This window comes from Colobus angolensis, unplaced genomic scaffold (assembly GCF_000951035.1).
Source record: "Colobus angolensis palliatus isolate OR3802 unplaced genomic scaffold, Cang.pa_1.0 Scaffold5, whole genome shotgun sequence".
Taxonomy (NCBI): Eukaryota; Metazoa; Chordata; class Mammalia; order Primates; family Cercopithecidae; genus Colobus; species Colobus angolensis.
Window position 1 is genome coordinate 2,762,735 of NW_012118487.1, and position 13,831 is coordinate 2,776,565.

The 13,831-nt window shown below is 45.0% G+C and overlaps 1 protein-coding gene across 2 annotated transcripts in view; it reads left to right on the plus strand.

Annotated features, from left to right (window-relative positions):
- The first annotated feature begins 6,131 nt into the window (after window positions 1-6,131).
- Window positions 6,132-13,831, plus strand: part of ACSL1 (acyl-CoA synthetase long-chain family member 1) — a 51,654-nt gene continuing 43,954 nt past the window's right edge. The window contains exons 1-2 of one of the 2 annotated variants that reach the window (XM_011959546.1): window positions 6,132-6,627; window positions 11,317-11,543. Coding sequence is in view for 1 of the 2 variants with exons in the window: in XM_011959545.1 (XP_011814935.1) it covers window positions 11,349-11,543 (195 nt within the window). In the remaining variant the exon portion in view is untranslated. Of the gene's footprint in view, window positions 6,628-9,108; window positions 9,372-11,316; window positions 11,544-13,831 lie in introns of those variants that run through there. The other variant, XM_011959545.1, reaches the window with a different exon arrangement.

Here is a 13,831-nt window from a genome sequence, read left to right on the forward strand (position 1 = left end):
CCTCTAGATTCCTGGAGCACCAGGGCTCTACCTGCCGTGGTTATCAGATCTGTCTTCGGTAGCTCTGTTAACTCTTGCAGGTGTGTTTGTCTTCATTGATATCCTAAACTTGCTGAAGGCAAAGAAAACCTTGTAAGTGCTTTATCCTCAGGATTTCTGTTTGTCAGGGACTAAGGAGAGTTCCTCATCCCCCTGTAATGTTCAGAGTGTTGCTTCTTTTTTGTGGTGTGACCCCTTTTTCAAAGAGGCACTTAAGTGGAAGTGGCTCACATAGCAGGTCAGTGGCCAAGCCGGGTCCAGCGCAGGCAGACGGTGCAAAGCATAGCTACGTATTTTCCAGGAAGGGTTTATATCCTATCTGTCATTCTGTCCTAAGGACAGGTCACTACCCTAAATCCTTTGTGGAGCAGGTGGGAAATACATAAATACAAGAGGACATTAACTGACCTGGCCCACTTATAGCTTCTTTATCTTGAGAAACTTTAAAAATACGGCTAATAGTTAGGATGGCAAGTTTTATATTGTATTAATTTTACCACAGTAAAAAATTGGAAAAAATACAGCAACATACAAAGAACAACAACAGTAGTAAAAACATCCATAGACTCGCCACATGGAATTGAGGGTTTTATCGTTGACTCTTTTATCCATACATCCCTGTTCTCTGGGGCTTTTGGGTATAGATGGAAACCTCATTGTTGACTCCTGTACGCCGGGACTGCCTGGCCATCTTTTCCCTTCTCTTACATAGTCTTGGAGAAGCTACTGTGCTGTTCATGATGGAACGAGGCGTAGCTCTCCTCTGTTCCCACTCTCTTCTTTATTCTCCCTGAAGCCCGCACCGGTAGAGGAGCTGGCTGAAGATTTTGCAACTGATCAGAGGCACAGCCAGTACCTAGAATGTGATCTTCTTGCATTTGGTCTAGGATTCTTCCTATGTTCATATTCTGTTTATTTCCATAGTCACTACGGGAAGATGGGAAGATGCTGACTTTGGGCAAAGCACGTGAGAGGACCCCAGGATCTAGGTACCTTCTCTGCGTGCAGTTTCTCAAACAAGTGGAGCTTCCTCTCCATCCCTGGCCCTCAGAGGAGGAGAGTGCCTGCCTAGCTTGGAGCCAGCTCTGGCTGTTGTAAAAGGACATTTGATCCTCTCTGCTGTTAAGTTGTCCTGCCTTCTCCTGGTATGGTCCCTTGCTTCAGGACTTACTTTGTGGTTCAGCTGAGTCCAGTCAGGTGAAGAGTCCTCTGGATTATTTCAGTGGCAAAAAGCCATTTATTTCCTTCTTTAGCTTTTGTAATAACAGGCAGTGCTTGTCTTGCCTAATACCCTTAGAACCTACTGTCATATTCTTCAACATGCAGTCATACAGACACAATTCTGACTCTTCCTGTGCTGAACGTCAACTGAAATAACATGCTCTATTGGTCCAGTTCATGAGTGAGAAGTTTAATCTACACAAGCCTTTTCTGTCTTGCTCTTTGCAGAATGGTTGCGTCAGCCTAACAAGCAGATCTTTCTGTCTCCATCCGCTGCCACAAAGCTGTTGACTGAGGCTATCTGCCCAAGTCTGCTGGCTTCTCTCGCTCTTATCAGTAAACTTCTCTGCCTCGTTGTGACATATCTACAACAGTTGCTTAGCCTTCTTCAATCAGTATTGAAAGACAAGTGGAATAATCTTGCTTCTCAGGACATTTTTTGAATGGAAACTTGCCCTCTTAAATATGTACTGCCAAAATTTAGCCCTGCTGTCCCACACAAAGGCTGTACATGACCTGGATATCTTCATGGGGCATGTCCTAACTATAATCATCATTTTCTCACGTGGATGTACGTGACAGATATTTGTAGCTGTGTGTGAAGAGAGAAGGCAGGAGAGCTATATGTTTTGTTTTTTTTTTTTACTCTGGAGAATGTTGGGCAGGTCCTGTTGTCAGCATTCCGTACATCACAGATGGCCGCCCACTAGCTCTGTGTTTCTGGGAGCTTTCTCCTCATTGGAGCCCTCGCACGGGACTCTGGATCTTGTGCTTGAGTCTTGTCTGTTTCCCTGGTTTGGAAGATTCTCTTTTCTGTCATAGAAAGCTCACAGAAGTTGGAGTCCAGTCCTGATATGGGGCTCTGGGCTTAAGCCTTTCTGACCATTTGCTGTTTTACCTAAGAAAAGTACTTACTTGATCTTTTCCCTTCCCTGTGGGCAGCCTTGATCTGTTTTAAATGAATCATCAGTCATCTGTCCAAATCTCAGTGTATCTCAGTGTCTTCTAAAGACACTTGCCCTTAGAGTTGACAGCAGCCTTGGGCTGACATTATACATAAGTGAAACAATTTGAGAAATATAAAACATGATCAAAATAAGAGCAAGAGAATATTTTTATGTCCCCCTTAAATCAGTGGCTCATACCGTTTTCTTTGTCCCCCAGTCAGCCAGGAGATGTTCTCTACTCCTTTCTGGTACGCTGTACAGGAGTCTGGTGGGGGTAGAAGGAGACGACTGAAGTTGGAAAATGCTTTCAATACCCCCTTTCTTTTTGGAGAATCACTGATCTATGAATATATCCTCCAGGGACCTGCCACAGAGACACGGTCAGAATCACAGAGGGTCATTCATGACTCGGCAGATGTTTGTTAAGCACCTGTCCTGGGCTTGGGACTGTGTTAAGCACCAAGGGCATATAAAGACAGATGGGAGGAGACCCTGGCCGGGGAGAGGCTTACGCAGCTACGTAGGTAGTAAGTACCACTCGCTCTAAGTGTAAGACAGGAGGGCCTAAGTACCACACAGGGGTTACAAATAAAGAAGTCCTGGAGTTCAGAGGAAGGACTGATTGCTTCTCATAGAGAGGAGGGGATTGTGTAAGATTTCGAGGTGGTTGTGGAACCGCCGCCTCCTCACACATGAAGGAGGCCCCTGAGGACCCTGGAAAGTTGGGCTGGTTGCTCACAAATCACCCTCCTGTCTCCTCCCAGTGTCTCTTCAGTGTTTTGCCATTCGTTCACAGGCTCAAAACTCCTTCTCTTTTTTCCATTTGTATCCACTTAAGCAATTTTTAAAAATAATTAAACTTTTTTATTGTGGTAAACTATATATAACATAAAAATGTCATTCTGATCATTTTTAAGTATACTGTTACACAATGGTTGAAGTACATTCACAGTGTTGTGTAACCATTACCACCATCTAGTTCCAGAATTTTTTGTCATCCCGAGTTGAAACTCTGTACCCGTTAAGCAATAATGCTCACTCCTCCTCCCCCCACCCAGCCCCCAGTAACCTCTCTGCTGCCTTCTGTCTCTGTAAATGTGCTGATTCTGGGGACCTCCTAGAAGTGAGATCATGCAGTATTTGTCCTTTGCTTCATCCATGTCGTGGCATGTATCCACATTTCCTTCTTTTTAAAGATTGGGTAATATTCCATTGTATAGACTACATTTTGTTGATCCATTCATCTGTTGTTGGAAATTTGGGTTCGAATCCTGGGCTCTTAAAGCATTGTGCAGCTGGGCGCGGTGGCTCACACCTGTAATCCCAGCACTTTGGGAGGCCAAGGCGGGCAGATCACGAGGTCAGGAGATCAAGACCATCCTGGCTAACACAGTGAAACCCCGTCTCTACTAAAAATACAAGAAAAAAAAAAATTAGCTGGGCGTAGTGGCGAGTACCTGTAGTCCCAGCTGAGGGAGGCTGAGGCAGGAGAACAGCGTGAACCGGGGAGGCGGAGCTTGCAGTGAGCTGAGATCGTGCCACTGCACTCCAGCCTGGGCGACAGAGCGAGACTCCGTCTCAAAAAAAAAAAAAAGCATTGTGCCTCATGGCTTGTCGTTATCAGTGTCACCTACGCCCTCTGTCTAGACTTGAACAGCCACGCGTGCCTGGGCTGGTGTGCTTGGCTCTTGAGCTCCATGGGCCTTGGCTTCAGATCCAGGCAGTCATCCTGTTCTCGTGTGGAACACGGGCAGGACATTTGACTCCTATAGCTTCCTGATCTTTGAGCTGAAGGCAGTAACAACCCCGTGCAGTAAGGACTGTGACGAGCATGCATTTAGCCCTGTGCGCAGTCGCTTAGCACAGCGCGCCTGACACACGCCACGTGCTTAAGCACAGTGGCTCCTTACAAAGTCATAGCTAAGCCGATTTCCCCAAACATCTTCCTTCCCCTCTCCTATCCGCTTGAGCCCTATCGTTGGTTCCAGATGAATGTGCAAAAATGCGAGCCCTGGGGTCAGGAGGCACTTCTAGCAGCCTTGTCTCTGTCCCTGTAGCATGAAGGGTAGCTCATTTTCCTAGATGATGCTCATTCGTTGAGGACCAGCTCAGCTGTGCCTTCTCCATGCAAGTCTCCCTGAGAGAGAATGCTCCCTGTCAGAATTCCTTTTGCACTTACTGCTACTTTGTTATCCACTATTGTGTGTAGACATTTATGTTATGTCTTTTAATTCCAAGGCTCATTAGTGAGGTCTGCAAGTTTTTCCTCAGTTTATACCCCCATCTGAATATGAAACAATTCACCTGCCCCAATATAAGATGAAAGTGTCCCAAAATTCTCCTCCAGTCTTCCTATTTAAGTCTTACCAAGGCTGTCGTAGTGTGAGGTGCTCTCAGCCCCTGTATTTGGAACAGCCTCAGGGAGAGAGAAGGCACCTTGTCCTGAAACCATCTCTACCAGTCCTAGTCATGGGTCTCTGTACAGGTCAACTAGCTGAATTAGACTTTTTCTAAGGCAAATTTAATGCTAGCTGGGTAATTATTTCTTAGGGTTTGACCTTACGAAAGCAAATGTTGGTTGTTACTGTAAAAAGTACATTTAAAAATCCATCTAAAAAGCAATAGAGTATGAGGTTTAGTTAGACAAATGTGGACCCGTAGGACAAAATTTCTGCTGTTCTAATATCGTTCAAATGTGTTCTTGTGACTTGGGAGGGTTTTTTCACTGGTAGCACATATATGACTTCAAAAACGACTTCAGCTTCAACAATTTCAATGGAAGAGGAAAATGTGAACGTACGCCGCAGAAAACTGTCGATGCTTCAAAAAGTGGCTGTAGAGATGCCCCAAACCCTGTTTGAAGACGCGTGTTCAAAGAACTCAAAGGACATAGTAATGAAATGTGAATTTTTTTTTTTTTGAGACGGAGTCTCACTCTGTTGCCCAGGCTGGAGCGCAGTGGCACGATCTCAGCTCACTGCAAGCTCCGCTTCCCGGGTTCACGCCATTCTCCTGCCTCAGCCTCCCTAGTAGCTGGGACTACAGGCACCTGCCACCACACCCAGCTAATTTTTTTTTTTTTTTTGTATTTTTAGTAGAGATGGGGTTTCACCATGTTAGCCAGGATGGCCTTGATCTCCTAACCTCGTGATCCTCCCGCCTTGGCCTCCCAAAGTGCTGAGATTACAGATGTGAGCCACTGTGCCCGGCCTAATGAAATGTGAATTTAAAACAGTATTTCTAAAGTAATTTAGTTCTTCATGTGACTTAAATATAGATATAGTTTAATGAATACAGAAACTGCTATATGATATTTGACCCTGCATCCTAAAAATTTATCTGTTCAAATTCGACGTGTTGTGTCTGAGATGTCTTTATTTTGGGGGGTATATATGATATTTGTGACCAATGTGAATGGTTGAGGTATGGTCCTCATTTTACTGGTTAACACTTAAAAGCTTTGTGTCTCATTCTGTCTCTGATAACTTTATAAGGGATGGGCAGGGAGTGGTTTAAGTGTAGAAGTATTCAGCTGGACTTGATATTTCAATAAGATTTATAAAATCAGGGCATCCGCTCTGTTTCTCCTTTTTAAGTCTTTTGGAAATTCAGTTGGTGATCTATAAGATCACTTTAATGAAAATCAAGTGGATTTAAGATTTATTATACTTAATTGGGAAGAAAAAGCCCCAAGACAGTGGGGTGGGAATAGCTAACTCCCTGTGGATCCACTTGCATGTTTGTGCATGGGATCCCAAAGTTACCCCAAATCTTTCTCCTGAAGCTCGGCGTGAGGAGATGGGCCCAGGGCAGTGACCACAGTCAGGACTCATTGGAATAGGGTTTGGACAGCAACCTCTGCTTTCCTCTCTAGCTGGGAGACTGGCATCTCTTTTGAGCTGCTGTATCTTCCTCTAGGGAGAGCCTGACTGCTCTTTTGGTTCAAAAGGGAATGACTTAAGCAAATCTAACTTTAGGGAATTTGCCAAGCCAGGGTTAAGGAGCACAAATCCAACGGGTTTGGAGTGGGGCTTTGAAAGAACAGCAAATGGCCCGGCTGCTGCTCTCTTGTTCCTCCCTGAAGCCTGAGCTCTGCCCAGCTAGTGAAGGACAAAGCGGATGCTTTCAGCCTCTGTAAATAGCCTATTGTACAAGGGGAGGAGGCGGGGCACGGAATGGCAGCATCTTGCCAGCTTGGGTTGCTGCTTTAAGGAAAGATGTCAGGCTTTCTTAATTTGCCACTGCTGGGGCAAGGGTGCTATTTATGTGGGTTTGTTTGAGGGCTGCATTCCTAGTGAAGTATTCCATCAGATTGTCATTATTCATCTTAATGAAAGCTTGAGGAACTTTAGAAGGAGAGAAACATTCAGACCACCCGGTTTTTGGTTTCTAAATGACATGAAGAGAATACAATGTTAATGTAAGTAAAAGTTTGCAGAATTGCAGGGGTTGTGTGTGTGTGTGTGTGTGTGTGTCCTCAAGATAATGATGTCCTTGTGAGTCACCTCTGGCCCTGAGCCACTATTTTCATGGTACAAATAAAACGGTGAAGAGGTGAACCTTTGTGTATAGTAGGCCTCGAACCCACGTGTTCAGAGGGCAGGGTGATGGGATAAATGCTAACGTTTATGTAAGACATTGAGCATTTAGATGGACCTCAGTACGGAGCTCTCATAATATTGGGAGTGTGAGTACTGGAAGGACTTTAGAAACCTGACCTCATGGTTCCTAACCTGGGTTGGGCTAAAGGAGACTTGTGGTAATTATGTGTATTCTCGGGGGAGAGGGTCAGTGGCTTAGCATAGTTTAAGAATTATTAGCATAGGTGGGATTTAGAGTCACACTGGTTGCTGTCCCATTCTTGACTAACGTCCTGGGGAAGCCTTGTAAGTCCCTGGTCTTGGTTTCTTCCTCATCAGTTTGCGTTTGTGATGTTCGGATAAGACACTGAATATGAAAGCCTTTCCAAAACACTAAGTAAATGCTAACTGCATCTTTAGTTCTTCTGTCCAAAGTTTGGGTAGACTTTTCTGCTTTCTGACAGTCATGCAGTTCAGTTTCCATCACCCTGCCTTGCTGTGCCTGTCTCTGCCCAGGTCTATTTAAAGGAATCTTCTGTGCTGGATCTTTACGCTGGGCTTGTGCCCAGATTTCCTTGGCCATTGTTACCTTCCCTGTCCTTCCGTGGTTTTAGACTCCAGGTTTGTAGGAAATTCAGAAAACCCAGCAGAGCAAACCCACTTGCTATAAGAGTCGGGAGGAGGGTGCACAGGAGTGGCGGCAGAGAAAGGAGAAGCTGGCTGTCGGTAGCCTCGTGTGTTCCCGGCTGGGAAATACTGGCTCCTTCAGCCTTCCAAGGCAATGGAATCGTATTTTTGGCAAACTGCAGCATGATTTATGTGCCCAGGCCATAAATTTCCTCAGATGTTTATGTGGAAATTTGATTTTGAAAGAATAAAGAAATATTCAAACCAGAACACTATTGGAATAAGAATAAAATCTGAGTTTTACCATTTATTAGCAAGTGTATGAGTCTTAATCCTTCTTAGAGACCCCTTATTCTAATGCTTATGTTCACATACAGCATTGAAAGGCTATTTATTGTGCCTGGTTTTCCTTGGATGTAAGTCTGCCTCCAGAAATACCCCAAGTGCCTTTTCCTTAATAGCAGTTAAATAGAAGGAAAAAGGTTTGTAATGCTATCAGTGTCGGTTTAAGAGTTGTTCTTCACACGGATCTAAATGAGCCATTGTCTTAGTTCTTTATGCAGACTATAGTTTTCCTGTGTATAGCATTAATCAGTTGGTTCAGTGAAGTTGGCTTGCAGCTTGTTGTTACCTGGCTGCCATCTAAGAGGCATAAATTAAACGGCTATAGTTTGTCATTATCACCCACTAAATACAGGAATTTGGCTGGATTCAACCCTTAGTATTGTAGATTAGTATCTAATGAAATGCTCTTGTATACATGCTACTAAATATATAATTTTCTCAAGTTTTTTTAAAAAAAATGTTCTTAGATTTAATACACTTTCTTGGTATAATGCAGTGTGTAGCATGGCTACTGCTGATGCTTAAAATACAGGAATTAATCACCTGTGTCTGACCGTATTTGTTTACAGAGAAATTATTTAATATTGTCACTCAGGGATGTGATTCTGTTGAACAGCACCTGCAGATTCACACAATCTAGGTTTTATGGGAGTTACTGTAGGAGCTTTGGGGAGAGAAGAGAGAAAGTCATGGCAGTGTGTGTCAGGGGTGAGCACTTCCTATTCAGACCTGGAGTGCTGCAGGGTGATGAAGACAACTAGAGGTGGAAGGATTTGAAGGCAAGGCAAGTTTGCACATTATATTCCTAAGACTGCTTTGAGATTGTGGGGTTGCAATACTGTTTCTGAAATCTGACCACTCAGTGTCAATAGGACATGGACTTGATTTGTCTGCTTATCCCACCGGTGTACATCGCTTCCTCAGAAAGGCCTTCCGCAGTGCCTTGCAGACATTGCTTGTTTGATTTTTGTCTTCCCTGCTAGAAGGTTAGCCCATTGAAAGCCTAGACCAGGTCATCAGCACTGTCTTCCCAGCGCCTGGCCAAAGCCTGGCTCATACTAGGTGCTCAGATATGCAGAGTGACAGGAGTAGCTCAATTCCTATGTATTTGTCTAGAATAAATCTGCTGTCAGCATGCTCTGGGCAATCTGTTTCTTTCTTGGTATGCCTTACCTTGGTTGGACATACCCCCCAGCATCCTATCCTTCATTTCAGTGGTTTACAAAATATATGCCCATTGTCTCTTATTGGGATGCTGAGCAGAAAGAAAACAGTGTCTGTTTTCAGAACCGGTCCTGGCAGCAACACTCACTGATGCCTGTCCCTGCCCATGGGTGGAGCAGTGGGGTGACTCTGCTGCTGGCTGCCCATTGGCCTATTCTCCACCCTCTGCTCTCCTGAGAAGTCAAGTGTGGATTTTGTCTGCTAGTTACCTTTAGCCCAGTGGGCAGCAGCCTGGGGCTCGGCATGTGACTTATGCCCTGAGAGACCTTGGCAGGCTGGGGGAGCGCGGCTGAGCCCTGCAAACCCCCACCCCACCCCCAGGCTCACCGCCCTCTTCTGTGTCTGCAGTGGGGTGTCACCTAGCAGTCAGCTGTTGGTGGCACAGATGGTGAGTGGTTTTGGAAGTGCTGGTGCCTTCTTTCCAGAATCACGGCCTGAAGAACTCTGCTTATCTGTTCTTTCTTTGCTGTCATGGTAAACCTTGAAATTTCATGTGTGTGTGTGTGTGTGTGTGTGTGTACCCTTACACAGATTCATTGTAGCAAAGATTGAATGAGCAGAGCAAATACATTATGTTGGTTCTGGTAGTATTAATGGCCTGTAAAACAGGGACTATTAAATTTAAAATTAATTTCATTTAAATTTAAATTTTAGCAGAAAATTTCTGTATTTTAACAAAGAAAAAGAAAATGCACATCAAAACCACAATGCATTTCTCTGATGACCAGTGATGATGAGCATTTTTTCATGTGTCTGTTAGCTGCATAAATGTCTTCTTTTGAGAAGTGTCTGTTCATATCCTTTGCCCACTTTTTGATGGGGTTTTTTCTTGTAAATTTGTTTGGGTTCTTTGTATATTAGCCCTTTGTCAGATGGGTAGATTGCAAAAACTTTCTTTCATTCTGTAGGTTGCCTGTTCACGCTGATGGTAGTTTCTTTTGCCGTGCAGAAGCTTCTTAATTTTATCTGAACACTCCTTGTAGGCAGTGTTTTTACCTGCATGCCTTGCTTGTTCTGCACTCAGGATGAACCACAGAGCGTTGGTAGAGGAAATAATCATAACATCTAACATTTTTGAGCACTTTCTAACGTGTGTGAGATCATTCTTACCTCTTTACTTGAGTCATTTAGCAGTCAGAAAAGCCCTGTGGGATAAGGTGCTATTTCCAGCTCCATTTACAGATAAGGAAACTGAGGCACATGGAGGTGAGGTCATTTGTCCCAAATCATACAGCTCATAGGCTGGGGAGGCAGAACTTGGCTCTAGTATCTAGCATTTAGGGTCTTTTTTTTTTTTTCTTTTTTGAGACAGAGTCTCACTTTGTCGCCCAGATTGGAGAGCAGTGGCTCACTGCAACCCTCTGTCTCCTGGGTTCAAGCGATTCTCCTGCCTCAGCCTTCTGAGTAGCTGGGATTACAGGTGCCCACCACCACACCCGGCTAATTTTTGTATTTTTTGAAGAGATGGAGTTTCACCATGTTGGCCAGGCTGATCTCGAACGAACTCTTGACCTCGCGTGATCTGCCCGCCTCGGCCTCCCAAAGTGCTGGGATTACAGGCATGAGCTACCGCGCCCGGCTGCATCTAGGATCTTAAATACTCTTCCCTACTTTCTCTGAAACACTGTGCTGTATTCCCTCTTTGGACATCTGGTGGTTGGTTTAAAGTTTATGCACACCAATTTGTCTGTTGTTTCTTTTGGCTCTAATGTCTTGGGGAGTGTAAAAGAAACTGATCTTACCAGAATAGGCAACTATGGGTTTCCCAGCATTCATATTGACACCGTTGTGGTGTGAGGAGTACAGGAAGGTGAAATTTAGATTGGTGTGTTTAACCAGTTTGGGAACTCGTTCTGAGATTGTTGGAAGAAATAGAAACTGATGGCCCTTAGGTGGTTTGGGCTTGTTCTTCCCCTTCACTCGTATTCCCATTGGCCTTGACAATGAGAGTTGAGTGTTTTTGATTAGGGGGACGGAGGAGACCAGAGACATAATAGCAAGGAAGAAAATAGAAACTTAAATCTACGTATTTGAGTTTTTATGGGAAGAATTCTTCATGAGTAAAATCTTTTTAATATGATTAATGAAAGGAAGAGAATGGGGTTTTTTCAAGACAAGATAATGGAAAAATAGAACGAAAATGAAATCCTGAAGTGTTTTTAGAAAAATGACACTCGACAGCCAGGAAAAGACCTGGACCATTAGATTGTGGGTTTAATGCCTGGACTGGCCGAGCAGCTACCCAGTTAGATGGCTGGCCTTTGGGAATTCTGGAGTTGTGGAGAGGAGTCCTGTTTCCCTGGAATGAACGTGACATTTTTCTCTTCCAACAGAATTCAGCTTAGAGAACTATCAACACAGGACAATGCAGGCCCACGAGTTGTTCCGGTATTTTCGAATGCCAGAGCTGGTTGACTTCCGACAGTACGTGCGTACTCTTCCGACCAACACGCTTATGGGCTTCGGAGCTTTTGCAGCACTCACCACTTTCTGGTACGCCACGAGACCCAAAGCCCTGAAGCCACCATGTGACCTCTCCATGCAGTCGGTGGAAGTGGCGGTGAGTGGAGGGCCCAGCCTGCCTCATGTGTTTTCTCTGCATTTCCCCAGATGAGCTAAGCCCTGTTGAATGTTATGTCGATCAAGATCACAATCACAATAAAATATTTGTTTATAAGTACACTTTATAAATGGAAATGTGCCAAACAAACAAATTACTAATGGTGGTAACCAGAGGTACAGGGCAAAATGTAGGCACAGGGAGAGATGAGAGGGTGTTGGTTGGGTGTCTACTTTCAGTCACATGGAAGATCATTCTAGAAATCACATTGGGTTTCTACCCTGTGGTAGGCATTGTGGTCAGCCTGGAGGATTCCACAAGGAAAAAGACAGCACAGAACCTCTGTTCTCCCAGGGGTTAGATTCCGGCAGGAATGAGAGTTTTCAAGCAAACGTTACCAAAAGGATGCGCTTGTGGTGCATCCGACACTTAGAACGCATGCCCAGGCTGTGGAGGGACTTTGGGATTTCAGATAGAATAGGGCTGGAGTAAGAACTTGGCGGAAGAACATGGCTGCAGAATTCAGGGCAGGACATGAAGAAACAACCCTCAAGAGGCACGTCTGGCTGAGTTGCTGAGTGCTATGGTTGTGTGTGACTTGGGCAGACTGGAGGCTGTGCTCTCATGTTAGGGAAATGAGACTGGAACACAGGCGATGAGGGCTCAATAGGTGGGATGGCGTAAGGAAACCTTAGGATCCTGTCAGGAAGATTCTTAGTGCTCCTGCTCTCCCTGCCTTCCCTAGTGAGAAAGGCGGGGTGTGGAGAAGGTGAAGAGGCCACAGGCTCACTGGTGCTTCCACTCCTCACCTGTCCTTTGGTTTTCTCTATGGTGGCTTGCTTTCCTCTACCCAGGTCAGTCACCCTTCAGTGTTTCCCGCATTCAGCAGATACGCAGAGGAACATTGTGAAACACAGAATCCCCCCATTTACTGCTTCCAGGTGGAAGGGATGGAAGGCCTTCCCCACCCTCCCGGGCCGACCGCCGCAGAGGGAGCGTGTGCCCTTCCACACACAGCCCTGGCTGGAGTCCGCGTGTTTGTTAGTTATGGGATGCTAGTCTTTGTTTTGTTTTAGACAAGTTCTTGGATTCATTAATGTGAAACTCTTAAAACATATAAAAGATTCTTCAGTCTAATTCATACTGAGATACGAATATAGAATGACTGAACTGCTGAGAAAAGTTAACTTTCTGCTTGATTTCTATTTAGAAGGTCGGGGTACGTTCATATTTCACCTCTGTTGATCACATAGGCTGGGGAAATGAGTGGAATCCCCCTTTTCCTGAGGGATTCCTGTGAGGTTCTGGCATTCCTTCTCTACTGGCAGAGCACCTGATGTATCACAGCAGCGCTGCCGTCTCTGTGAAGAACTGTTGGCAAGTGCAGTGTTAAGACATGTATAACTTAGCAGTAACTGTAAGAAATGAGTAATTCCTATTGTATGAGAAATTGTGGGGGCACTTACATATGGTTTTAAGACTTTAGCTTAGCATAAAAATAAAAATCAGGGTTGTAAAGAAGAGGTTAACACTCATGCTGGTGACCTCTAATGAAGACCTAAATTAGAGAACAGGACAGACAAGCTGGGTTAGGAACAGAATCCAAAAAGTGTTTCCTAAGTGTTGGAGCCTGGACTGATCAGGGCCCTGTCTGCAGAACCATGTCCTCGTGTCTGTAATGGCAGCTCACAGTCGTAACTGTGACTCCCTGCGTGCCAAGGAAGAACTGCCATCTTCTGAAGGGTTTTACTGCTGCTGCTCTGTGACTTTGAGCAGTGGATGGAAGCAGATTTTGTGGGTTTGGTTTCTTTTTACATCACCGTCACAGGTGATGCAAGCTTTCCGGGGTCAGCCTGTGTTCCGGTTTGGCCTGGCTAAATGTGTCAGCCTGTTCTCCGAGATTGAAGCCCCATGGCCCCCTCGTGAAAACCGTCTTCACTGGAGTGACTGGAAACCTGTTGGGATTGGTCAGAGCCAGACACACGTGGTTCCGTTAAGCAAAGTTCAGGAGCATGCTGGAGCGGAAGGGGACCAGGGAAAAGAGGGATGGGGCAGATGTGGGACTGGACTCCAACTTAGACCAAGCAGCCTTGGGCACGTTCACTAGGCTTTTCTGACCTTCAGATTCCTCATATGGAAAACAGCAGTGACAGTACCTTTCCTCCTTCAGTGTTGCTAAGAGGACTGAGCAGTTATGCAATGTCTGCTTGGCCCACAGAAAACAATGTAGCAATTGTTTTTTCCCTTTCTCTTTTCCCTTCATATTTTATACACAAGAAAACTGAGTC